Source organism: Zalophus californianus, chromosome 8 (assembly GCF_009762305.2).
Source record: "Zalophus californianus isolate mZalCal1 chromosome 8, mZalCal1.pri.v2, whole genome shotgun sequence".
Classification (NCBI taxonomy): Eukaryota; Metazoa; Chordata; class Mammalia; order Carnivora; family Otariidae; genus Zalophus; species Zalophus californianus.
In genome coordinates, this window is record NC_045602.1 from 110,879,185 (window position 1) to 110,905,338 (window position 26,154).

A 26,154-nucleotide genomic window follows, 5' to 3' on the forward strand; every position below is an offset into this window, starting at 1 on the left:
AGCGGGACCCCGTAGGCCTTCTCCCGCCCGGTTACTCCTTTCGGGGGCTCTCTATCCAGAGTGCGTGGGTTGGGCCCGAGGCGCTCCAGGACTGGCGTCCGTGAGGTCGCCCCTGCTGGTGGCGGAACCTAGTTCCAGGGGTACGCCGTGGGATTTCTTTCGAGAGATCATGTGAGATTGGGCCGTCAGAATGGTGATTTGGGGTGATTCAAATTATTTATATAGATAGAGGCCCTGCAAAAAGAAATCATTGCTCAGGGCGGCACACACTCCAGAGGCTTCCTGGCCACGTGTGGGCATCGCTTCTTAGGTGGGCCTGCCAGTATCTCCCCGGCGGGTTCCTTGCAAGGACAAAGCACCGGCCAGAGGCGCACAGTGGACGCATTGCCTTCCTTCGCCGAGGCGATCGGGCGTGGGGGAATCAAGGGGGGCTAGCGAGCGGGGATGGGAAAGGGCCTGCGCTCTGGAATCCCCGGATCTGGGGCAGCCCCGCCCGCAGAGACCCCCGGCTGCCGGCCCCCGAAGGACAACGAGGCGGGGGTGGGCGACGCGGCGGGGAGGGCGGGACTGGCGAGCATCAGGCCTCGGTCCCTCCACCTCTGTCCGCAGCTGGGTATCTGCTCCGGCTTCTCTCCTCGAGTTATGTAACTCCGGAACGTGGCAGCCGGGCGAGCAAAGGAGGAGGGGAGGGGAGGAGAGGGGAGGGGAGGGGAGGGGAAGGAGGACAGAAGAGAGGCGGGGCCGGGGGAGGGGGTTGGCGATGGGAAGCGCCGCCTCTGGCTGGGCCCGTAGGGTTGCCTTTCAGAAGGATTCCTAGAGGGTTTGTCCTCCCCTTGCTCCCCGTCCCATCCCACGCCTCAGTTTCCCTTCTTCTTTCTGACGCATCCGCCCTGAGAGGCGGCCTCTGGCTCTGGATGGACTTCCCTATCGGGTAGTAGTTTCCTCCCCAAAGTTCTCAGGTTTGCTACCTTGGCCAAGTCAATTGGGCGCTCTGAGCCTCAGTTTACCAGTTTGTAAAATGAGGTTTGATTGAGAGGCCACGTGCAAAGCGCCTGGCGTGGTGCACTGTGCAAAGTAGGGGCCCACTGTGGGCCGGGCGCCTCCCAGGGCTTAGTGAAATCAGGGAGCGGTGCCGAAGAGCTGTGCGGACTGCAGAGCGCAGCGCACGAGTCGGGCGGGTGAGCTCGGGACGCCGGAGGGGGCGGGGCGGGGCCGGGGGGGTGCGGAGGACTGGGCGGCCGCTCCGGGGGTCCGCCCCGCGCGCTCAGCCAGGACCCTCCCCTCCCCTCCGCTCCCCTCCCCGGGTCCGAGGCCAGCGAGAGGGCTGTGGGCGGGCGGAGCCGTAGGGGGCGTGTGGCGGCGGCAGGAAGGGGCGGGGGTCTCCAGAGCACCCGGCAGGAAGAGACGAACCCACCGACCATCGCGAGCCCCGCGCGTCCGCACCTTTGGATCCCGCCATGTGGGGTCTCCTGCTCGCCTTGGCCACCTTCGCGCCTGCCGTCGGTCTGGGTCTGGGTGCGCCCGGCGCCTCCGGGCTGGGACTCGCGCCGCCCGCTACCACCGAGGTCCGGGGCTCGGCCCGGGGCTCGACCCCGGCCCCGCAGAGCAGCCCGGTCCAGCCGCCCGCGGGGAAGGATAACGGTGAGCGCCCCGACCGAGGGCCCGCTTCTCGGGCTGGCCGGTTACCCTCCTCCCCCGGCCCGCTCTGTGCCCACCCTTCCCCGACACGCACACGCACACTCGCGCTCACACACTCCCTGCCTGGAGCCTGTGTGCCGACCCTTCCTGGACACACACATGCAGTCCCTCCCTCCCCCTTCCCCTCCTCTCCCCCCTCCCCCCTCCCCCCCCCCCCCCCCCCCCCCCCCCCGCTACGGCTGCTGACTCAGCAGCCTCAGTTCCCGGCCAGACGAAGTCAGCAGTCCTGGGATGGAGCCAGTAGGATGCTGCCTCTTCCAGCCCCAAACCTTCCCTTTTCACGGATGAGGAAACTGAGACCACAGCCAGGAGGAAGGGAGAAGGAGGGACAGACAAAAGCACTGAGACCAAAAGGTGCAGAGCTAGACTTAGGACAGAGCTTGAGGGCAGGAGCCGGAGGGAAAGAGGGAGAGCAAGGCGGGGAGAGTGCTCTTTGCTAGCTGCCTGGAGGAATGGGGCACCAGCAGGGGGCGGGAGAGGCGAGTTGCCTGACTTCCCCGACTTCCGCTGTGAGTGCCTCGAGGAGGAAGGCAAAGGGATGGCAATCAAGGAGGGCTTCTCAGAGGAGGCAAGTGGAACTGGGTCCTGAAAGGGGGATCTCTCTGAGTCAGGAAGAGCTAAAGAGAGAGCCCCCCCACCCCCGAAGGAAGCTGTGTGTGGAAAGGCCTGGGTCACCAGATACGAAAATGTACAGCCCGTTCTGGAGGTACCCATGGGACTTGGGGGTGGGGTGGGGAACTAGTGGCATCCACCCTGTTCAAGGCGCTGTACTGCAGGGCAAGCAGGACACAGGTCCAGCCGCGGAAAGCCTGAGCACCAGGGTGGACAAGCCGAGGACAGGACATCTCAGCCCAGCGGGCAGATGCAGCGGTAGAGGCGGACTTAGGCTTTGCAGCATGAGATTGGGTCTAGGGCTAAGGAAGCCTCCTGGGCTGAAATTCAAAGAATGGGACTTAGGCAGTAAGATCAGGGGTGGTGGATGGTATGATGGAGAGGGTCAGCCAAGGCCAAATTCAGCTCCTTGCAGCAACCAAACAGTTCCTAGTGGCTGGATGTAGCTCTGCACTGGAGAGGGTTGGAGGTGAGGATGGCCAAACGTGTAGTCACGTCAGGAAGGAGAAGGAGCCAAGGAAGTGGTGGGAGAGGCAGGTGGGGGTCAGACTTTTAAGTCCATGGGAAGGTCTTTAGATACTGGGGGTGAGGGGTGCTGTCATGGGCTTGCTTGCTTTCTTGGGATGGCAGACCGACCACTCCATCGGCCATTCTTCCCTCCCCTGGTGCTGTGCCTCTGTGGTCCTAGGGACCTCAGAACGGCATGTCCGGATTCGCATTGTTAAGAAGAAGGTCATTATGAAGAAACGAAAGAAGCTAACTCACCCCAGACCCATGGTGACTGCCAGGCCTCCGGTGACCACCACCCCTGTAGGAGTCCTTGACCTCCCAGAGGAGCAGGAACCAGGTACTGCTGCTCCAGTCCAGACTTGCAGCCCCTGGGCCAAATACTAATGTCACTTTTGGCCTCATGGGCATAGGCATGCCCCCCGCTTGCCCGGCACACAGGCAGACGTGGGCTCGACTTCCTACCTGCCTGCCCTGGCCACTCTCTGGTCCCGTCTCACTGCTCTGTCCCTGCCCCAGGCTGTCCCCCTTTGGGCCTGGAGTCCCTGCAAGTTTCAGATAGCCAGCTCGAGGCATCCAGCAGCCAGTCCTTTGGTCTTGGACCACACCGGGGACGGCTCAACATTCAGGTCAGCAGCCTGGCTCTGAGCCGGGCACCATCTAGGAACTTCTTCCCTATCCCTCCCCATCCCCCATCCCACCCACTCTCTACTGTTTCACGTGGGTCTGATCACCATGTCCTGTGCCCACAGTCAGGCCTGGAGGATGGTGATCTATATGATGGGGCCTGGTGCGCTGAGCAGCAGGATGCTGAGCCGTGGTTCCAGGTGGATGCTAGGCACCCCACCCGCTTCTCAGGCATCATCACACAGGGCAGGAACTCTGTCTGGAGGTGAGGCAGGCTAGCCCAGTCCAGGAAGTCCTGGGCAGACTAAGGAGGGTGGCGGTGGGTGTCCTGGGGCCACCGATAATCTCTCCCCGTGCTTCCTGCTGCCAGGTACGACTGGGTCACATCATACAAGGTCCAGTTCAGCAATGACAGTCAGACATGGTGGGGGAGTAGGAACTGCAGCAGAGGGATGGATGCGGTGAGTGGTCCCATGGTGATTGCGGCCCCCCTGTAGGGTACTGGGCTGGGCTGGGGCTCCTCTGAGGTCAAGGAATAGATGCCCACTTGGCATCCCAGGAGAAAAGGGGTTGTCAGAATGGGTAGCACCCAGCAGGCAGCCTTGGGGGCTAAGCTGCTTTGGAACATGTCCACATCCTCCCCAGATACTTTCTCCATGGTGTGGGTCCCGCTTCGTGTCACAGCTTTCCGCTGGAACACCCTTTCTGGTGGTGGGCCTCTGACCCTTGCCTCACTTCTGACCCCCTCACGGCTCTGGCTTTTCCATCTCACAGACCCCTTTTTATCCCAGGCTACAGCGTGGGGCCTGGCCAGCTCTAGGACTGGCTGCTCCTGAGTGATGTGGCCATATTGGTTTGTCTCATAAGCTGTGAGCAAGCCAGAAAGCCCGGCTGCCTTGGGCTACCTGTCGGCAGGGGGGTCTGTGTTTGACCTAGAGTGCCAGTCTCCAGCTGAGCCCACCAGGGTGGGTATGGTGGTGAGCTTAGAGGCCTGAGTTCTTTCTCTGGCCCTGGGCCAGGCTGCTGGGTTTTAAGCAGTCCCACCGAAGGACTTGATGCCCCCAGGTATTTCCTGCCAACTCAGACCCAGAGACGCCAGTGCTGAACCTCCTGCCTGAGCCCCAGGTGGCCCGCTTCATTCGCCTGCTGCCCCAGACCTGGCTCCAGGGAGGCGCAGCCTGCCTCCGGACAGAGATCCTGGCCTGCCCGGTCTCAGGTGGGCAGTCGGACAAGGGCTGGATGAGCAGGGTAAAACCTCCAGCACGGATCCCCCTTTACCATGAATTCATTCTCCACCAGATCCAAATGACCTATTCCCTAAGGCCCCTGCACTGGGATCCTCTGACCCTTTGGACTTCAGGCATCACAATTACAAGGCCATGCGGAAGGTCAGACGTAACCCTTATGAGCCAGGGGGGAGGAGCTGCTTATCGCAGGTCCCCTTCCCACCGGGGCATAACCTGCTAGGACTGACGTCATGTCCCCACTTCCCTCACTGTCTCACCCTTCTCTCCCGTGGGCCCCTAAACTCCGCCCCAATTGCCTTAGTTATGGTGCCTCCCTTGTTCTCACCCTTCCTTCTGGTCTGTGGCCACTCCTCTCCTATACGGTGCCCTGGTGCCCCCACCTGTGCGGGCCACCACTGGTTTCTGGGAGTCCTTCCACGGCCACACGTGGTCTGACCCTGGGGTCTAATCTTCCCATGCCCCACGCCGTGCTCCACTCCGCCTCCCAGCTGATGAAGCAGGTGAACGAGAAATGCCCCAACATCACCCGCGTCTACAGCATCGGGAAGAGCCACCAGGGCCTGAAGCTCTATGTGATGGAAATGTCGGACCAGCCTGGCGAACACGAGCTGGGTACTGGCAGGTTCTGGGCGGGGAGAGGTAGGTGCAGGGGAGGCTTGTGGGCCTGAGCCAGCTTCGAGCCCCCGTGTTCCCAGGAGAGCCTGAGGTGCGCTACGTGGCCGGCATGCATGGCAATGAGGCGCTGGGACGAGAGTTGCTTCTGCTCCTGATGCAGTTCCTGTGCCATGAGTTCCTGCGAGGGGACCCACGAGTGACCCGGCTGCTCACCGAGACACGTGTGCACCTGCTGCCCTCCATGAATCCTGACGGTTATGAGACTGCCTTTCGCCGGGTAGGCCACCTGGCATGAGGGCCGCCGTGTGCCTTCTGTCCTGGTGCCTGCTTGGCTTGAACAGGCCCCTTCCCCGACAGGGCTCCGAGCTGGTAGGCTGGGCCGAGGGCCGCTGGAACCACCAGGGCATTGACCTTAACCATAATTTTGCTGACCTCAACACGCCACTGTGGGAAGCAGAGGATGATGGGCTGGTGCCCGACACTGTCCCCAACCATCACCTGCCCCTGCCCACTTACTATACCCTGCCCAATGCCACTGTGAGTATTCTGGGGGGCCGTGGTGGTGGTGGCGGGCCACCCAGGGGCCCTTGTCTCTGTCTCCCACCCCACGTGACCCGCCCCTGTCTAGGTGGCTCCCGAAACGCGGGCCGTGATCGAGTGGATGCAGCGGATCCCTTTTGTGCTGAGCGCCAACCTCCACGGGGGTGAGCTCGTGGTGTCCTACCCATTCGACATGACTCGGACCCCGTGGGCTGCCCGCGAGCTCACACCCACCCCGGATGATTCCGTGTTCCGCTGGCTCAGCACCGTCTATGCCGGCACTAACCGGGCCATGCAGGAGCCAGACCGCCGACCCTGCCACAGCCAGGACTTCTCCTTGCATGGAAACATCATCAATGGCGCCGACTGGCACACAGTCCCCGGGAGTACGTGTCTCAGGATAGTTAGCCCTGTCCCCGCACCCTGCCCCCGTAAGGTGGTCTGCTCGGTCCTCGTAGGGTGGCAGTGTCGATGGCCGCCGGGAAGTGTGTCCCAGAGGAGGGCCCCAGGAGGGCTGGGCTCCCAGCCCCCCCAGCCCCCCCCCCGCCCCCGACTCCAGCCTCGGTGGTCACCCTAGGTATGAATGACTTCAGCTACCTGCACACCAACTGCTTCGAGATCACCGTGGAGCTGTCCTGTGACAAGTTCCCTCACGAGAACGAGCTGCCCCAGGAGTGGGAGAACAACAAAGAAGCCCTCCTCACCTACCTGGAACAGGTGAAATCCAAATCCCCCCACCCCGGGCCTGCCCCACCTCAATGCTGCGGTCTGGTCCTCTGTCCCCGGGGCTTGCAGCTCCCATGAGGGGGGCCTCCCAAGGTCCCCACAGGAGGCAGTCTGCCAGCTGGGTGGCCTCAGACGTCATGAGCCCGGAGGAATAGACCCCACAGCCGTCCAGCCTGGGGGGCGGGGGCATAGAGCTGTTCCAGAGCTGTCTCAGGAGGGCTGTTCCCAGAAGAGACCCCTTATGCAAGGGTGGCGGGGCGGGGGGGAACCCTGGTATAGACACCTCCTGTTCTACGGGAACTGTATCCCTTGTAATGGCTCCGTAAGTATAGTTTCCAAGGGTTCCAAAAGGACAAGCCGGATATCAGAGGTCACTGAACTTGGGGAAACCCAAAGACAGGCCTTCCTACCGGCTGTTTGTAGCTCTCCCAGTCCAGATGCAATTTATCAGTCAGGAGTTATTTTTACCAGAGCGTGGCCACTAGGAACATAGAGCTACCATCACTGAGTTTGCCCTGAACAGAGCCAGAAAATGAAGCGAAGGTCACATTCGCACGCAGAAGGGGAAGGGGTTTGATAGCCTTTCTGCCCCCGCGCAGGTGAGAATGGGCATTACGGGAGTCGTGCGGGACAAAGACACCGAGCTGGGGATTGCCGATGCCGTCATTGCTGTGGAAGGGATTAACCACGATGTCACGACAGGTGTGCGGGGGAGGGGAGGGCGGGGGCTGGGGGCTTTAGGCCGGGTGGGAAGCAGAGCATCACGGGATCCTGATCTTGCCTTTCACTCCTGTCAGCGTGGGGCGGGGATTACTGGCGCCTGCTGACCCCGGGGGACTATGTGGTGACCGCGAGTGCTGAGGGCTACCACCCAGCCACACGGAACTGCCGGGTCCCCTTTGAAGAGGGCCCCGTGCCCTGCAATTTCCACCTCACCAAGACTCCCAAGCAAAGACTTCGAGAACTGCTGGCGGCTGGGGCCAAGGTGCCCCCAGACCTTCGGAGGCGGCTGGAGCGGCTGAGGGGGCAGAAGAATTAACAGGTGCAGGTGAAGAGCCCTAGACCTTGGGCAGGCTGGACCTGTCTGGAACTGAAGGAGGGAGGGACAAAGTGGGGGAAGAGGTGCTCAGGCTCATTAAAGCTACTTGGCCCCTCAGCCAGTCTTCCTGCGGTCTCTGTGTCCCAGGTCTTGCCCCTGGGCCAGGCCTCAGTTTTCCCCTTCTGCCCCGTCCTGTTCCGCACACGCTTTCATCAACTGACGTCCGGAGGAATGGTGTGGAAAGGGGATCCTGCCCGGGTTCTTCTTGAACTTTAGGGCTTAGCGGAGTAACTCATCCACCAATTGCAGGCACCAGGACAGTGCTCCGGGCCGAGCATGCAAGGAGTCAAGGATAAACTGGGCCCTCCCAGCCCCCGGGGGCTCCCAGTCAAGAGAGGGGGACGGTTCAGTGCGGTGTGGGACGTGCCAAGGTGGAGGCCAGGTGCTGTGGGAGCACAGACAGGATTACATATGTGGGTGTGAAATACTGCCGTTCAGCGGGGACCCAGACGTCAAGGATGCAACAGATACGAAGGTTCTCGGAGGTTCGATGGGAGGTGGACCAAGTGTGGGGTATGGACAGAGAGCTCCAAGCAGGAGAGACCAGACAAAGAAGACAGGACAGCTGAGGATGTTTGAATTTGCTTCAGCAGCCATTTTTGGAGAGGATTGGTAAATGACAAGATTTGATTAGTTTCTTTTAGAAGGAAGGGCAAATTATATGTCAGTCTGTGTCTGGCCAGGGAAATATCTGACTCAGGTATTTCAAGCAGAGAAAAATGTAATGCTGGGCATTGGATATAAAGGTTTTGGATAAAAAGCGAGAAGGGAGTTTTACCTAGAAATCGAACTCTGGACCTCCTGCGGCCACCTGTGATCACTTGTGGTCACTTGCCATGGCCAGATCCTGAAGCAGAATAATTTCTCCCTTCCTGCCACTTTGTAATCTCTAACCTATGAAATCCACTGGCAAAATCTAACTATAACTGGGGAGCCTGGCTGGCTCGGTGGAGCGTGCCACTCTTGATCTCAGGGTCGTGAGTTCAAGCCCCATGTTGGGTGTAGAGATTACTTAAAGAAATTAAAATTTTTTTAAAAAAAATCTAACTGTGGGCGCCTGGGTGGCTCAGTTGGTTAAGCGACTGCCTTCGGCTCAGGTCATGATCCTGGAGTCCTGGGATCGAGTCCCACATCGGGCTCCCTGCTCCGCAGGGAGTCTGTTTCTCCCTCTGACCTTCCCCCCTCTCCTGCTTTCTCTCTCTCATTCTCTCTCTCAAATAAATAAATAAAATCTTAAAAAAAAAATCTAACTGTACCCTAGCTTGCAAAGAAGCCTACAAAATGCAGTTATCAGGCACCCAGCCCCCTGCATTTCAGAGGACAGTATAAGGGCAGTGGTGGGACAATTATTAACATGTAAATTCAGCACAAAGACCTCCAGGTAGCCTTCTGTTAGGTAAGCCTGCCTAGTGCTGGGCTGTTCCATCGTCTCTTTCTTGAGCTGTCTCTGTCTCTCCCTCTCATATTTTCAATCTCAGATCAATGGGAGGAATTCAGCGCCACATCTCCCATCTCCCTGCTCCCCACCTCCAGCTCCCCTTGTACAGCATCACCTTTTTCCAAACAAAAAAAGATTGCTTTTATTCATCGGAGTTTAATATACATAATGAAAAGTGCACTTAGGTGCACAGCTGATTGGCCAAGTGGATTACAAGACGGGTGTCAACTATAGACGATAATAAACTCACTTCCACTGTAAAGATACAGGCACCTTGAAAGTAAAAGGCTGTCAAAGATGCATTAAGGAAGTAGGAGAGGCTTTTTTTTCCCCCTAAAATTTTTATTTTTAAGTAATCTCTATACCCCACACGGGGCTCGAACCCACAACCCCGAGATCAGAGCTGCCTGTTCCACCCACGGAGCCAACCAGCTGCGGCAGGAGTGGCTATCTTAGTATCAGATGAAGTTGACTTCAGGGCAAAGAAACTTACCTTTCTATATATACATTGCAGATTTAGCAGTTCGGAGGGAGAACAGAGCAGGCTCAGTGTTTTTTGTTGTGTTTTGGAAATTGGCTCTTGAGTATGAAAAGGGAAGGCCCAAGGAAAGCAGGTGTTGATGCCAAGATGATGTCTTGGAAGGAGACTAGAGGGACAGCAAGACGGCCAACCCTCCCCCTCCCCTGGGGACCAGTGGAGGGGCCACCTGATCTGGGAGGTGGAGAAAGGAAACGGCCCAACCTGGGTGGGGAGGGCAAGGGCAGGCGCAAGAGGGTTGGGACATCAACCTGGGGCCCTGGGTCAGCAGAGCCAGTGCAGACGACCACCCATCACCCAGCAGGGGACCGACCGCTCTGGAGTCAAGGGTTCCTCTGGTCACGTGTCCGCCTCTGCTGCTGAGCACTGCGGGCCTCATCTGATGTCTCTGGGCAGATCCCCGCCCTTTGTGTGTCAACAGCCCGGGACACTCTGAAGCAGCCCCGCTTGAAACACAAGGTGCGGGGCCGCCTGGCCGGCTCAGTCGTTAAAGATCTGCCTTCGGCTCAGGTCATGGTCCCAGGGTCCCGGGATCGAGCCCCGCATCGGGCTCCCCGCTCGGCGGGAAGCCTGCGTCTCCCTCTCCCACTCCCCCTGCTTGTGTTCCTGCTCTCTCTCTCTCTCTCTCTCTCTCAAATAAATGGAATACTTTTTTAAAAATGGTTTAAAAGAACACAAGGGGCACGCTTGCCACCCGAGAAGTAGTAGTCCTACAAAGGCCTAGCCCCTGTTCTGGAGGTATAGAGATGGCTACAGTGGAGGCCCTTCCTGTCCCACCCAGAACCTTCTCAGCAGCCAGTGCCCCCATCCCCTGACTTGAGGGGAGCGTTGGCTGCTAATAGCTGGCTGCTTCCCCCAAGCACTGCTCTTGGTCAGATGGGAGCTGCCTGACACGGGTTCCGTGCTCCATCCCGCTTTGGCAGCCTGTGACCGAGGACTGACCGGCCCGGAGGTGTTCTAGCTTTCTCCTTGCCACCGAGAGGGCCCAAACTGTGGTGGCCTTCAAGCTCCAGGGCTCCCCGCTGGGACCGCTCTCTGGCTCTTTCCCCTGCCCTGTCCTGCCTCCCTCACTGCTTTTCTCCCAGGGAACACTTTCACATGCCCCCAAATCCCCATTTTGTTCCGTTCCAAGGAATCCCATGTAAGAGAACGGGCTTGTGGCGAGTGCCAAAGAAACGCGGGGTCTAAAGGCGGCGTGGCCCCCTCATACAGCAGCAGAGGCCTCGCGGGCCCCCTTTCTCTGCGCTGGCAGCCCCCACTCTGCACACCCCCCCCCCCAGGCACGCACACAGGCACCTAGAGTTCCCTGTCTCCCTCCTCCGCCATCTTCTGCCACGGAGCTGCTCCCCCAAGGAAGGAGGTTTGAAGGAATTCTGTCAACCTTGAGGCTTCATTGTGAGCTTTTGGTGTTCGGGTGAGACCAAGAGCGCGGATGTCCCTGCCTCAGTCAACAGAGAGGGCCGAGGGATGCCCAGCAAGCCGTCTCTCGGTACCTGCTCCTGGCCTGGCCTGACCCCGGGACCTTGTGGGACTTCGTGCTATGGACCGGGCCAGGGCACCATTGAGGGGCCTGCCAAGTTTGGGCCCGCTCAGCAGCCCTCCACCACACTCCACCCGGCAGCCACGGTTTATCTTGGCAAGTTGGCCTTCTGGGCCTGGCTCCAAGAACGGCCTAGGGAGCAGCCCCAGACAAACCAGCTTTTACCACAGAAGCCAAAGCTGGCTGGGCTTGAGTCCCTGCCAGCCCAAAGTGGCCAGACCCTCCTCCACCCACCTGAAGGTCAACTCAGACGCTGGGTGGGTGAGTGGGTGGATGTGTGGAGGGGAGCCAGGCTTCCAGGTGAGTGGAACCCCAAGAGAGGCAACAGGGACAGGGACCCGGGCCAGAGGGCTTTCCTGGCCTCCCAGGATGGCTGCCCGACTCTGGAGTGCCCCTTGGTCACAGTGCCAGACAGCCCTTTACAACCTTGCCGTGGGGACGCATCCACACTTCGCCTCTCCCAGGGACTTGGGACCTTCCCTCAGCTCCCGCAGGAGGCCTGGCAGCCCAGCCTGAGGGGCCCACTGCACAGCCAGGGAGGCATCGGGAGCTGCTTTCATTCCCAGGCTGGCAGGGGATGGGGAAAGAAAGACTTTGAAGAAACAAGATGTCAGGATGCTGGGCCCCAAAGAACAACAGACCTGCCAAGGCATTTTTCCTTCCCCTTTGAAATACTTGACACCTCCTCTCTCAAGGAATAAAATTACCTAAAGAATGTGCCAAAAAAGAAAAAAATGGTCTTGTTTCTGTTATTGTCCTGCTGAGAAGCCTCTTCTACATCTTTAGAGTCAGGAAATCTCTTCCATTCTGTCTCCAGTGGGGGTCCATGCACTCAGAACCCTCCCACCATCCCCCTTGGCAGAATGGTAGCTCTAAACCCAGAATGCCCCCCATCCCCCAGGGCTGCCACTCTGCTCTCCTGCAAGGCTTCTGGAAAGGCCCAGAGGTTTGGCCACTTTTCCCTTAGGGGGGTGGGTGGAGGCAGGGTCTTCTGGACAGTCCACTCGCAAGTGCCCTTCTGAACCCCAATACAGGGGACCCAGAGCCCAGAGTCCAGCTGGGGAGAGACCGGTTAGAGTGGAGGTAGAATGACTTAGTGAGACATTAATTTACATTTGTTCTTGTGTTTGCAGCCCTGCTCCCAGAAGATAGCATGGCAGGGTGAAGTACCAGGGTGGTCGGCTGGTCTCTGCATTTTGTTTCCCAGAAGCCTAACTTCCTGAGAAGTGGGGAAGGTGAGGGCCAATGAGTGCCTTCTGGGAGAGTAGCAGAGAGACAGAGACAGAGACAGAGACAGAGAGAGGGGTTGAGGGGGGAGAGAGAGAGAGAGAGACTGAGGGAGAGAGGGAATGGACTCCCTGGTAACAAATGGTATCTCCTGGGTAAAGGATGGGAGTTTACCATTAAACACGTGATTAGACAGTTAATGCAATGGTTTCACATTAGACGTATAATGAATGTCACTCAGCACGTTCAACAAAATAATGGAGAAAGTCATGTGACCATCTCAATATATGCAGAAAAGCACTTTATAAAACCTGAACATCTATTCAGAGTATAAAATTTTAAAAGAAAATTAGGAATAAAAGGATATCTATAAAACCAAATATGATACTTAATGGTGAAAAGTCAAAGTTCGCCTTTTGGGATCAGGAACAAAACAAAGATGTCCGCTATTACTCCTTTTATTCAACAATGAATTAAGGGTCCAACCAGTGTATTTAGGCAAGAAAAAGAAACAAGGACTGTAAATGAAGAGATAAAACTGTCCTTTGTAGATAAGAAAATCCGAGATAACCTATGGATAAAATATTACTATAAGTGAGTGAAGCAAGGTTGCTGGATATAAGGTTATTGTTCAAAAATCAATTGTATACGCATGACAAACAGTGAAATTAAGAAACTTATTTATAATAGCATAAAGTAACCTAATACTGAGGAATAAATGAAAGATGTGTGAGACAGAGGCCTATAAAATACTATTAAGAGAGGGGCGCCTGGGTGGCTCAGTTGGTGAAGCAACTGCCTTCGGCTCAGGTCATGATCCCGGGGTCCTGGGATCAAGCCCCGCTTCGGGCTCCCTGCTCAGTGGGGAGCCTGCTTCTCCCTCTCCCTCTGCTTGTGTTCTCTCTCTGTCAAATAAATAAATAAATAAATATCTTAAAAAAAAAAAACTATCAAGAGAAGTTTTAAAAGATAGAAATAAATGAAGGAATATACAATATCCATAGATTGAGATACCCAATATATCAAAGGCTTCAATTCTCCATTAACTGATCTATAAATTTACAGATGCAATGTCAAGGAAAATTCAGCAGGTTTTTTAAAAATAGAAGTTAAACTGATTATCCCATTTACTTGGAAATGCAAAGGACCAAGTGTAGCCAAGATCATCATGAAGAACTAAGTTGGACAACTTGCTGTACTAGATATAAAAACTTACTACAAATCTAAAGTAATTAAGATAGTGTAGTATCAGTGTAAAGATAAAAAGACCAGTGGATCAGAATAGAGAATCCAGAACAGACCCATATATGTATGTATGTATATATATATATATATATGCTTGATTCATGATAAAGGTGCCAACTGCAGTGCAGGGCTGAAAGTTGGTCATTTCGATAAATGGGCCTGAGCCAACTGACTATCCATACAAAAATAATTAAACGACTTCTAGCTCATACCATACTCAAAAATATCTTCTTGATTTGTAGTTAGGTAAAGATGTCTTAAAAGGATACAAGAAGCACTAACCATAAAGAAAAATTGATAACTTAGACTACATTCAGTTAAGAAGTTCTGGTAAAAATCTCATAATGAGGGGAGCCTGGCTGACTCAGCCAAAAGGGCATGCGACTCTTGATCTTGGGGTCATGAGTTCGAGTCCCACATTGGGTGTAGAGATTAAATAAAAACAATTTTAAAAAATCTCACAATGAGAGTGAAGAGAAGGGGAATGTTCAGGAAGTAATAGGAGGATGAGTCCATACGGATGGTCATGGCTGCACACCCATTAGGACCCGCATGTTGGGGTTCTTCTTGTGAACATCAGTCTTAAAGCCTGGCAGCCTCCAGGAGGTGGCTCATTTCCTTCTATCCTCCGATGGGTCCTGTTACCGCCACTGAGTGGTGGCAGAGGAAGGAAGCTCAAGGGTATAGGTGTGGGTAGGAAGGCAGGAGAGGGCCACCCCAGGCTCAAGAGCTGGGAGCTTCAGGGCGCCTGGGTGGCTCAGTTGGTTAAGCGTCTGCCTTCGGCTCAGGTCATGATCCTGGAGTCCCGCATCGGGCTCCCTGCTCAGTGAGGAGCCTGCTTCTCTCTCTGGCCCTCCCCCCTCTCATGTGCGCGCTCTCTCTCTCTCTCTCTCTCTCTCTCAAAATAAATAAATCTTAAAAAAAAAAAAAAAGAGCTAGGAGCTTCAGAGAATCACTGTGAAGACCCTGCCTTTTCTAGGGGAGAAAGATCCCGTGATGTATGAACTTTTTCCTATTCAGAGAAGTCATCCTAGGAAAGAGAAAAGATATTTGGGGGTCCATTCGAACCACCTCAAACATGTTGAATGTTTGCCTCATTCTTTTATTTTTTTAAAAGATTTTATTTATTTGACAGTGAGAGAGAGAGAGAGAGAGCAGGAACACAAGCAGGGGGAGTGGGAGAGGGAGAAGCAGGCTTTCCACCGAGCAGGGAGCCTGATATGGGGTTCGATCCCAGGACCCTGGGATCATGACCTGAGCCGAAGGCAGACGCTTAACCGACTGAGCCACCCAGGCGCCCCTGTCTGCCTCATTCTAAAATTGATCATGCAGTGGGAAGACAGACCTTGGAGGTTACTCTGGCAAAGGGCTTCTAGTCTGTCTTCAAAGGCATGAAGCTTATTGTTTTAGCTTTCACATTTGGATCCACAGTCCACCTAGAATTAATTTTTGTGTATGGTGTGAGGCAGAGGTCAGTTTAATTTTTTATATAAATATCCAGTGGACTCAATGTCATTTATTGAAAAGACCATCTTTCCCCCCCCGATGCATGGCACTTCCCATTTTTCTGGGAGATTTTTCTTTTGGGAAAAAGAAGGACCCCACCCACATGGGTGGGGGTCGGGGAGAAGGGCATTTTGCAGAATAGTCAGCCGGAGGGCTTGTCAAAGCTGCTGCCTACCTTCGCTTGAGTCAGTGGAGCCTGTCCACAGTGGGTCCTGTCTGAGCTAAATGCAGCCCCCAAGGCTGCCAGGTCCCCAGGGTAGGGTGCAGACACAGCAGCCTGCTTCTGCTGGAAAACATATGTGGGAGGAAGGCAGAGGGCTTTCTGGAGATGCTCTCTCTCCAAAGGGCTAGCAGGAGAGGCTCTTGGTGCCTTGCCCATATCCCTTTGGACTTAACAGTTCGGTTCCGGTACTTACTTGCAACATTCTATAACAAAACCCTAACTGGTGGCTTCTCTTCTGCAGGTGGGAGGGCAGGCCAGATGTGCCAGAAGGCTAATCTCCCGGGAGCAGTTCTCAGGCAATTGCAGATGAGGGCTGGAAGATCAATATCCCAGATTCTCCACCCCTCGGGTGGGAGAGCTCTGAGGTGTGTTCTATACGGTCTCCCAGAGCTCTCCCGCAGGGAACTTGCCTCAGGTTCTCCTTCTAGGGGAACCCAAACCAAGACACGTAGGAAAGAACACTGTATTAGTCAGCCTGGGTCACCATAACAAAATACTAGAAACGGAGTGGCTTGAACAACAGAAATATATTTTCTCATAGTTCTGGAAGTTGGAAGTCCCAGATCAAGGTGTCAGCTGATTCAGTTCCTGGTCAGGACTCTCTCTCTGGCTTGTAGAGGGACACCTCGCTGTATCCTCACATAGTGAAGAGAGAACTCTGGAGTCTCTTCCTCTTCATACAAGGACACAACTTCCATCAGGTTACGGCCCCACTCTTCTAACCCTACTTAACCTTAATCACCTCCTTAAAGGCCCTATATACAAACACCACCACATGGAGGGAAGGGTTAGGGCTTCAGTGTATGAGTTTTGGGAGGACACAATTCGGTTCAAAGCAAACATTTAGTCACTGATTTAGTCCTGCCTTCTGTGGATGAGGGGGTGGGCAGTGTTGACTTGGATGGTGGCCTGAGCACAGTTTTGAAATATTTGAGGCCAGATCTCACGTCTCATTTATAGCAACCACGCACCTGACCCACCCCAGGAACCAGAGTGTGACCACTACCCAGCTACCACCTGCATCCAGTGCAGATTACGGTTCTGCAGGTGTTCAGCCTTGGGGCGGGGGGGGGGGGGACGACTGGGCCGTGGGACTTGCTCGGAGCCTGTCTGGAGCAGGGTGCGGGCTGGCAGGCTTTGGGGCTCTGCAACATGGACTGGAAGCAAGAGCTGAGCGGGAGGCCAGGGGAGCACAGAGATGAACAGAAGGCTATCCCATTGGGCCCCAAGTGAGCTGAATCCCTGGCATTGGCCAAGAACACAAGAGAAGGAAGTGAAGGCCTCTGAAGGACATGAAGGGCCCATCTGCTTTGGCAAGTGTATTTTGCCCAGAGGACTGCAGGGCATGGGGCCATGGGTTGCAGAGTTTCCAGAGGCCAGAGCCAAGGAGGACCACCAGGAAGAGAGTAAGGCCTGAGGCCTGGAGCTGGATGCTGGGCTCCCCGGACAGTGGGTCAAAAAAGTGGCTTCCAGAGTCAGCTAGCCAGACCTTTGGGATCTAGGGGACACATCTCAGGGGATGGCAGGGATTCATTCCAGAAGGGGGGAGGGTGGTAAATGAGCCTGAAAATCTTGCCTCTTTACTACCCCTCCTCCCAAACTCTGAGACAGGAGAGCCAAAGGTGCCGAGACCTGGGGAAGGGGGTGGTTGGGATTTGCTCAAATAGGCAACCTCAGGACCAAAAGCTGCCCTACCCTGCCCTGCCTTGGCCAGGTGAGGCCCCGTAACCTCCGTTCAGAACGGATCTCACTTCCGAGCCTCTGGGCAACTGAACGGCGTTTTGCTTGCGCTCTTCTCATTCCCGGGCAGTCCTCTGACAACCCCTGCCTTGGTCCTGACCAGACAGCCGGGGGACTGAGTCCTCAGTGGCCAGGTTGTGCTCCCAGTCTAAGCTCCTGGGGTGGAGCCCACGTCCTAGGTCCTCAGGCCTACTAGCCTGCCCACCACCCCCAGCAGTACCTGAGAGCAGACATGGGGCAGGTAATACTTGCTCACCTCTGGGGCTGTTGAAAAAGCCCGAGGTGCAAGAAGGCTGCACAGGGGCATGGCTGGGAGGGTTCCCAGGAGAGCCGCAGAAGCGCTGAGAAAAGCAGACCCACGCCAAGGAAGCAGGCAAGAGAGGCCAGCCGGCCACTTGAAGCTGTGTTTATTGTTCTGTTTTCTCCAACCTCAGCTGATTGGAATACGAGGCCAGGGGCAGCTAGGCCCATTGCATGGTACCATGGGGCCAGCTGGAGTCATGTGTGTGCGGGGCCAGAGTCCATGAGATAGCCATCGGGAGGAAGACCCACAATTCAGGGGGCTTGGCACTCCCTCTTCTGCACCCTCCGTGCCAAAAGCCCCCGGTGGGATTCAGAATGCGGCAAGCATGAGTGTGCAGGCCTCAAAGGGGGCAGCCACGGGGGTCGAGCAGCCGTTGGAAGCTCCATGGGAGCCTGGGCAGGCCTCCTGAGGCTGCCGGGCACCACGCCTTGCCCTGGAGAGAAGTCGGGATGCTGGGCCAGCTGAGATGGGTCCGACACCAACAGGACCTCCCCAGGCCACCTCTCCCTGAGCTGTCCGCTTTCCCACGGTCCCCACCCCCTGCTCCTGTCGCCTCAGGGTCCGGTCTGCACAAGGTCCAGCTCTTCCAGAGGAACTGACCCAGTGAGGAAAGCCCAGCATCCCGGTACCTCCCCGGGAGGCTCTCCTGCCAAGAGCATCAGCACAGTGCTAGGGCTTCCGACCAGCCCCGAGAAAGGGAGGTGAGAGAAGCCTGTGGGGCTGGAGGCCTCAAGCACAGGAGGCCTATTCAGGCCTTGGGGTGGATGTCTGCCCGAAGCCCTGGGTCTGGATCTCTCTGTGCTGCCGTCCAGGACATGAGTGTGTATCCCAGAGGGACCTCCAGTCCGGGCTCAGTGGGGGCAACACCTGCAGACCTGGTGGGGAGAGGGAGAGAAGGTCCTGGAAAAAGGCTGGCTGTAAGCGGACAGGAAACCCCTTCTCTCCACCTTTTCAGCTTAGGCCATCGTGGGTCGGGGGCAGGAGGGGGCTGGCTGTGTGGCCCTGACAGCTGTCTAGATAGGCCCTGGAGAGGGAGACTCGGACCCCAGGGCCCCATCCTTGCTAAAGTGTTTTGTAGGGTCTATGCAGGGCCAGGGGAGGAAGCAAGGCCCAGCCAGAGACCTACCGTGATTAGGAGTACGCCAGGCCCTGAAGCCCCCGGGCTGAAGAGTGGAACTTGTCGGAATCCTCAAAAGGCTGGTCTGTGGTAGGCAAAGAGACAAACCGTAAGCTACGTGTGGCCTGGGGACCTTATCTGCCTGTGTGCCTCTGGGCTGGGGACAGCACGCTGGGCATATGGCCCTTCCTGAGGGCAGAGCTACGGAGAGCCTGGCAGGTGCTCGGCCGCTCCTTGTCCTGGCCTGGCGGGCACCGCCGACAGGTGAGGCGCACCCCTCAGGCCTCTTAGGAGGTGCGACCCCAGGTCCTTCATGTCTCACTGCCTTAATAGAAAAAGATGACTCTGGGCTCCTCTTCCCAGCCCTGCTTCCACCGCAGGGCCTGTGCCAGGGTGAGGAAACAGAGTGCCAGCTCAGAAAGGAGGTCAGCCTCTTGGAGTATGGACCCCTCCCGTGGCAGTGGCCTGTCTCCCTCCCAGACGTGCACGAAATTCATCACTTCCAGCATCCTCTCCCCCGCTGAAACCCCCGCCCCCACGTTTTCTCTCTGCTGGTGGGAGAAATCGGTGGCGCTCTGCTCCTCAAAACTCACATTTTAAACTCCAGACACACTCGGGTTAAGAAAAATTATACAAAACTTGGAAACAAGGCAAAAAAGGAAAGAAAAAAAAAGCCCGTGTGCCCTTTGAAATCATCCTAGAGCATTATCTAATGAGCCCACCCTGAGTCATCTTATTCGGGGGGATGTGATCCCTGACTCACTCTATACTACTGGCTTGGGCCCAGGCTTTGTTAAGTTGAATGTTGACTTGAAGGAGATTGATAACTGACAAATAACAACCATTTCACTAATGGCATGTGGTAAGGGTGACATCGTCTCAATTCCACATCCATAAAAATGGGGGAGGGGGTGCGGGGTGCTGGGCTAAACCTCATCTAAAGTCAGTCCCCTTCCATCCGCTGAGTGACCCAGTCCCTCACAGCGGTGCGTGCTACCCTCCAGTGGATGCTGGGAGGCCCAGGTCAAAGGCCTGCAGCCTGTGTGGGGTTTCTCCAGCTCTGAGTGTGGGGTCTTTGCTCTGGGCTCAACCAGGTGGGGATGGGGCCTTGGAGGGGTTTCTAGACCTTCTCCAACTGGGATTCGAGTCTTCTCCGTGGTCAAGTGGCCAACTGACAGTACTCAGAGTGGTGACGACCACAAGCGATGGGGCCCAGGGATGTGGGATCCAGATGGACCTCCTGGGACCCTGGCAGAGCTCCCTGCTCTACACCCTCCAGGGATACCTGGCCAACCAGCACGAGGCTCTGGTGAGATGTGGACGGGGTGAGTGCCGGAAGCCTAGCTGCTCCACCAGGCCATAGCGGGGCAGCACGGGTCACCCACCTGCAAGTCCCTCTCCGTGGGCTCTCGGGCAGGCCTGGGGTGGGGAGCTGGGTGGGCGCAGCACGGGGGCGAAGGCGCTCCTCTGTTTGACAGCGGAGATCATGTTGACAGGCGAGAAGGAGAAGATGCTGGTGGTGGGGGCAGCGGCCGGGAGGGACATGGAGGAGGCAGCGGCCAGTGGGGGGCTAGAGGGCATGACTCCGGGGCGGGGCGGGGAGGGGCAGGCGTAGCAGGGAAGGTGGTGGGAGACACAACAGGGAGACAGCACCAGAGTGAGCAGCTCGGTTGGGGCCCTGGCACGGGCGGTGGGCCCCAGGTGGGCTGCTGACCCAGGCACCAGGCCCAGACCTCACTAGGGGGCTGCTGTGATGGTCCTGGGGAGACCAATACCAGGCAGGGGCTGGAGGCAGGCTAGGAGTCCCTGGGGTCCTGGGCCAGCATTTGTCTTTCAGGGAGGTTCTAAAGACCCTTCCCTGGGGCTGGAAATGACAGGGCCAGACTAGGTCAAAATCAAAGCAAAACCAGAACACTGAACAAAACCAAATACTGGGAGGTGTCCCCAAAGATGAAAGATGTGGAAGAGATGGAATAGAATAGGAATAGATCAGGATTCCTGCTGAAAGCCACTGGGATTCCGAGATGCTAAGGAACATTTGTGGGCCTTGGGGTACCAAGGTTAAGAGTCAAAGATCAGGGTTCATAGCAGAGCTGGAGCAAGAGGTCAGGGATGTTTGGAGGGGTACACACAGGTTCCTGTTATAAGGCCTCTCTGCCCAGGATCTCAACTCACACAAGTACCCTAACTTCCTCCACACATATGTTTCCCTTACCAACCCCACTCCCTTACCATCTGCCCCCACTGGGCACTTTGTTCTCTGCCAGCTTAATACAGGTCCTTGTCACCCCTAGTCGGGGCCTGGAGGCCTCCTATATCTCCCTCCTCCAGCCAGTCAATTTTAAACAAAAACACAGAGATCCACATCCTTGCGTCTTCCTGTTCGAGACCTCCGGGCCATCCAGGGCTGTGCATTGCTTTCCTGGGAATGGCCAGGGAGCCTCTAGCACACAGGCTCTGGCTGCCCCTCCTTCCTGAAGCCTCCTATCCTGGGGGCTTTGGGCACCTCTGGATCCTCCTTTCTACATTTTCATCTAACCCGGACTCCCTGCCTCTCTCTTCTGAATATCAATAAGGTTGTGATTTGAGTGTCATCCAAGCAGCCTGCATGGGGTGGGGGGGTGAAAGTCATGGGGTGGCTTCCTGAAAGAAACCAATAGCTTGAGAAGGCTGCCTTTGGCATCAGAGCACCCCCTCCCCCTTTGATAAAGTGATGCCTTCAACAGCTACCCCTGTTCCAAATGTCCTCAGCCTCATGGAGCACCATCTCCTTAAGACAGTGCTCACAGCTAGTTGATGAGGTCCATGGAGCTCTGTGGAGGGCTTGAGACGAATGCCAGAAAATGTACTGTATCTCCCAAGGCTGGGAGCTCACAGCCACATATTGTAGCTTGGGTAGTACTGGGATTTGTGGGTCAAACTGGGAGTTGCTGGTGGCCAAAGCAGAAGACCAAGGGGGAGGCCCAAGCAGACAGTCCCAGACCCTCTGGCTGGGGCAGTTCTGGATGTCATTCCAGGCATGTCCTGCCAAACTCAATGAGAATGACACAGGGAATGGGGTGGGGACCTGGGTAAGACCTGTTCATGAGATGGGACTGACCCTTAGGCAAGTCCAGGGTGTTCCCAGCTGATGCTGGAAGCAGGGCTCAAGCTGCTCTAGAATTCTTGATCCTCTGGCTGAATGGGGAGATCCCAGATGGGGTGGCTTCTGCCCCCTGGGGCAGTATGTTCCCCACTTCTGACTGCACTGTGTGTGTGTGTGTGGTGGAGGAGAGGGGCTGGTAGTCCAGACCCTACCAGTTTAAAATTCAAGGGGGCACCCAGAGAGTCTTTAAGAATGCTGTCCCAGATCTGAAGGAAGTGGGAGAAGTGGAGCCTGCCCTGAGCAGAGGGCCAGGAGACACAGGGGTGTAGGTACTGACAGCAGAGGTTCATGGCTTATGTAAACATGGGCATATGGGGCTTTGGGTCCCAGATGCTGAGCCCAGGCCACCAGGAGAGTCAGGCTCAAACCCACAGCCAGAAAGAGCAGTCCCTAGGATGTGAAATCACACACTCATTTCTAAGTCTGGGCACTTCATGCACAGTGGCTGCTTCAGATCAGGGAACAACCCCAGGCAGGGTGATACTGATCCCATTTTACAGAGAGGAAACTGAGGTTGAAAGAAATAAAGTGACTTGCTGAATGTCAGCCTGCTCCTGATTTGGACTTTCACACCCTGAATCCAGCTGTCTGACCACGCAGACTTCGCCTGCTCTTCCCGAGCTGATTGCAGGGAGCCCCATCTCTCCTCCGACCCGTTTTTTCAGACCCGTAGAAGCCCATTTGGACTGAGCCATTAGTTCCCTAGGGCCTCCGGCAGGGGGCGCTAGCCTCCTCCCAAAGTCCTGGCGTAAGATAGAAAAGTGGCGGTCCGCCAGGTTTCAGCCGGTTGTCCCCCCGTAGGAGGAGGGGAGGGCTAGAAACGAGGCGTGCAGCTGAAATCCGCAAAGAGACTAAAGGCGCGAGAACTGCTCCGGCCCCAGGGCCCGGGGCGCCGCCGAGGGGTGGGGTCGAGGGGCGAGCGTCCAACGGCAGAGACAGGTCACACGCGGAGAGGGCTGGCCGGGCTCCGGAGGGCCAGGCCAGGGTCGACCGTGGTGAGACAGTCGCCGGAAGCCCCCCACCCACCCTGGGCTGGGAGGGGGCAGGGCTGAGCCCCATGCAGCTCCCCGGGCCGGGGACACTCACTGGCGAAGGGCGAGGTGGCCGTGGAGCCATTGAGGAAGCTAGGGGACCCGGGCACGCCGAGGCCGGCCACGCCCGGCGCCCCGTAGCCGCCGAGGCCGGCGCCGAGGCCGCTGCCGTAGCTGCTCTGCTGCGAGCCGGGGCTGGGCGCGAACCCGCGCGGGGACGCGCTGCCGCAGCTGCGCGCGTAGCCTGCGAGAGAGGGCGGTCAGGCGCGCAGCGCGGGCGGGCGCCGGCGGGGGGCGCTGCGCGCGGGGGGCGGCGGGACGCACCCGGCTCCGGGCCCGGCGTGGCGTCCCCGACCGCGATGGCCAGCGGGCTGCTGAAAGCGTTGATGCCCACGACGGCGGGGTGCGGGTGGCTCGGGGCCAGGGGTCCGAGCGGCGCGGGCGCGCGGGGGGCGCTGTACAGAGCCTCGGCCACGTCCGCCGCGCGCTTCAGGAGGAGCTCCTGCGAAGACAAGAGCGGGGCACGGCCGGGGCAGCCGCAGGCGCCGGGAGGGGGACAGCCCCGGGCCTGGCGGCGCGAGGAGGCGGGCGGAGGCGCCATACCTGGTTACTGCTGGGCACTCCGTACAGGGCCTCCGCCAAGTCGGCCGCCCGCTTCAACAGCACTTCCTGGGGGTTGGGGGAGGACACAGCGGGACGGAGGGCCAGCCCCTGGGGGCGGCCGAGGGGTCGGGCGTCTCCCCCCGCCCCCCCCGCCCCCGGGCCACGGGTCACCCTCATCCCCGGTCCCTGCGCCCCTCTGGGTACCTTGGGCAGCCTCTCGGGATCTCCAGGGTGTCTGGGGATGGCTTTCTGTAGCCTCTGGAATCCGTAGTCGATGGTGGGCTCATTCAGGGCTGGGGAGAAGGGCGGCGTTTGGAGGACCCCCTCCCAGCGCCCCCCGCAGGGCCAAGCCCGCCAGCAACCAGTCGGGGAGCCTCGCTGCAGACCCCCTCCACCCAGCCCAGCCCAAAACTCCGGGCACACGGGTCAGCGAGGTTCGGTTCGCGGAGTGTCCTCAGTTCCTTTCTTTGCTCCTTCATTCAAGAAATATTTACTGAGCCGGGCCCTGTGCCAGGTGCTTGGCATTAACACACAAGCACTATACCATCCCATCTGTGATTCGAAAAAAGGCAACGGTATAGACTTATTAGCTTCTATATTCCTAGGGGCAGGACTGGAGGGAGAGTTTTCTGTCTGCATTACCAGAAGTAACATATCAATTACAAAAGTTAAAACTCCAACAGTCTCCATTTATCAGAGCTCAGGTGGACTCTCAGCAGCATCTGATCGTTAGAAGTTTGCGTGCGCCCCGGGGAAGGGACTGGCCCACATTCAGGGCTCTGCAGGCTAGGCGGCAGACTCCTGACTAGGCACCCCATGACCTCCTCCTCCAGCCTGGCCTGGACCAACTCACCAAGCCTCAAAGCCCTACCCACTTTCTTCATGTCCAACTCCAGGTTTAGTGAATTTCCTTCCGTTTTCCCCGACATATAAAGCACTCATTCCCAGGTCTTTGCATTTGCCATTCCTTCTCCAGCACTGCCTTTCCTTCCCCAGCTCTACCTCCCTAATCATCCAAGCAGTCTTAGCTTAGTCCAGTTAAGCCCACACTGCCTCCCCTCCACCTGTAACTTCACCCACCTCACACTTTGTTCCCAGCTACGGCCACCCCCACCCCTTTTCCCCTTAGACTATGACTCCCTAGCAATAAGTTAGGATCACTACCAAGTGTCCAGAACAGTGCAGAGAAGGGCTAGGAGATTATCTTCGGAGAGGAGAACGGGAGAAGTGGGTGGCTGGGGCAGGGAGGAGGAGGAAGGTGGAGAAGGTCCTGGCCAGTGGTCAAATTAGAGCCGGGATGGGGGATTCTACATTCCTGTCTTGTGTTCACTTCTTGCCCTGGCTTCCTGCAAGGACTGTGTGTGTGTGTGTGTGTGTGTGTGTGTGTGTGTGTTTATGCCCACACAGAGGGAAGACTGGGGTGGCTTGGGGAACCAAGAGACCGAGGGTAGATTGGGGAGCATCAAGTCTATTTGGGGGAACCTTTGAAATAGAGGTGCCTGCTGGAGAAATTCTAGACGCTGGGGAGTGTGTGGGGGCGGGGGGCAGTGCCCAGGAGAGGAGGGCCTAGGCAGGGAGAAAGTCCCTGCAGGGCAGAGACTCCAAGCCTGGGAGGGGACTGAGGAGTCAGGCCAAAGAGGGAAACTAAGAAGCTCAGTGAAAGAAGGTCCCGTGTGAGGAGGGGTCAAGGGGTTCCGGTGGGGAGGAGGCAGAGCAGCCGCTTAGCGGGAGTGGCCGCAGCTTAGATTTTGGCTAACTCAGAGACCCCGGCTCTGGTGCAAGGGGGGGCTCCCTCCAGCAACCCTAGTCCTCTCTGCCCCCACCCCCTTTCCCCCGCCTGACTCCTTACCTGTGTAGACAAAACGGCCCGGGGCTCCCTTGCAAAATTGCTTGGACTTGTAGGACAGGGTCACCTCCACCACCCCGGGAATGTGCCGCGGGGGCGTCTGAACCCGTATGGCGTGGGGCGTGATGAGCTGCGAGGGGAGAGGGGAGGCCTGCGGGTTCCAGCCCGGGGCGAGGGGAGGGCCCAGCCGCGAGGCCCCGAGGGAGACTGGCGGGGGGTGGCCCACCTCGCTCCACACGAGCACGTTCCCGAACACGACCTGCAACCCGTCGAAGAAATTGTCGCCGATGACAATGACGGTGGCGCCTCCTGTGGTCCAGCCCTCCCCAGGGCTGATGGCCTTGATACAGGGGGTGGCCGCTGGGAGGCAGGAGAGGAGACAGGTCAGGGGCCCGCCCCAAGGTGGGACTGGGGGCTGGCTGGGCCCGGGCCCGGGGTCCTGACCTTCAGAGGGGTCCAGGCGGCGCGCCCTGCGACCATGCTTGGAGTTGTTGTGCACAAACATGTTGTCGGACACGGCCAGCACGTGTCCGTCCACGCTCACCGTGGTGGACACCACCACCTGCAAGGAGAGCAGAGGCCTGCCTGGCTGAAGCCCTCAGGGGCTCCCTGCAGGGGACTGTGGCGGGCAATTTGCAACTTGGCCAGGGTGGCTGGAGGCTGGAGCTCAGAGTCACGGGCACGGGAAAGAGCTTCCCCCACCCCACCCCCACCCGGGGCTGAGCTGGTGGAAGAGTGGGGCGGGCAGCTAGGTCAGGTGACAGCCCAGATGCGCTACCTCTGGCTGCCCAGGGGAAGTGACCCCCAGGAGCTAGAAAAATCAAGAGCCCTGAAAAAACCTCTGGCTCCTTGGGCAGAATGGCTACTGTTTTGGGGCACACTTGCACCCCGGGCTGAATCCCCGGGGCTCCAAGGTAGGAATGTGTTTTAGGCAAGTGGGAGTGAGAGTTTTGACTAAGTGGGGAGGCAGCATCAGCCTG

The 26,154-nt window shown here is 57.4% G+C and overlaps 2 protein-coding genes across 6 annotated transcripts in view; one reads left to right on the forward strand and one right to left on the reverse strand.

The window, feature by feature from the left end:
* Nucleotides 1-1,401: 1,401 nt before the first annotated feature.
* CPXM1 (carboxypeptidase X, M14 family member 1) lies at nucleotides 1,402-7,718 on the forward strand. The gene is made up of 14 exons (XM_027622703.2): nucleotides 1,402-1,641; nucleotides 2,999-3,157; nucleotides 3,337-3,446; nucleotides 3,570-3,709; nucleotides 3,815-3,905; nucleotides 4,510-4,660; nucleotides 4,744-4,832; nucleotides 5,180-5,303; nucleotides 5,387-5,583; nucleotides 5,664-5,843; nucleotides 5,935-6,232; nucleotides 6,424-6,563; nucleotides 7,172-7,274; nucleotides 7,370-7,718. Exons 1-14 carry the CDS (start codon nucleotides 1,458-1,460, stop codon nucleotides 7,609-7,611), a joined length of 2,208 nt encoding a protein of 735 aa, XP_027478504.1. The 5' UTR covers nucleotides 1,402-1,457; the 3' UTR covers nucleotides 7,612-7,718.
* Nucleotides 7,719-17,495: 9,777 nt separating this feature from the next.
* EBF4 (EBF family member 4) overlaps nucleotides 17,496-26,154 on the reverse strand; it is a 57,683-nt gene continuing 49,024 nt past the window's right edge. For 2 of the 5 annotated variants that reach the window (XM_027622007.2, XM_027622006.2), the window contains 9 exons: nucleotides 25,401-25,736; nucleotides 25,178-25,304; nucleotides 23,533-23,621; nucleotides 23,329-23,394; nucleotides 23,050-23,227; nucleotides 22,781-22,969; nucleotides 19,935-20,132; nucleotides 18,559-18,634; nucleotides 17,496-18,307 (listed from right to left, as the gene is read on the reverse strand). In XM_027622007.2, the coding sequence (XP_027477808.1) occupies nucleotides 18,564-18,634; nucleotides 19,935-20,132; nucleotides 22,781-22,969; nucleotides 23,050-23,227; nucleotides 23,329-23,394; nucleotides 23,533-23,621; nucleotides 25,178-25,304; nucleotides 25,401-25,736 (1,254 nt within the window). In that variant the 3' untranslated portion in view covers nucleotides 17,496-18,307; nucleotides 18,559-18,563. Of the gene's footprint in view, nucleotides 18,308-18,558; nucleotides 18,635-19,934; nucleotides 20,133-22,780; nucleotides 22,970-23,049; nucleotides 23,228-23,328; nucleotides 23,395-23,532; nucleotides 23,622-25,177; nucleotides 25,305-25,400; nucleotides 25,737-26,154 lie in introns of those variants that run through there. The other 3 variants (XM_027622009.2, XM_027622010.2, XM_035728877.1) reach the window with 3 other exon arrangements.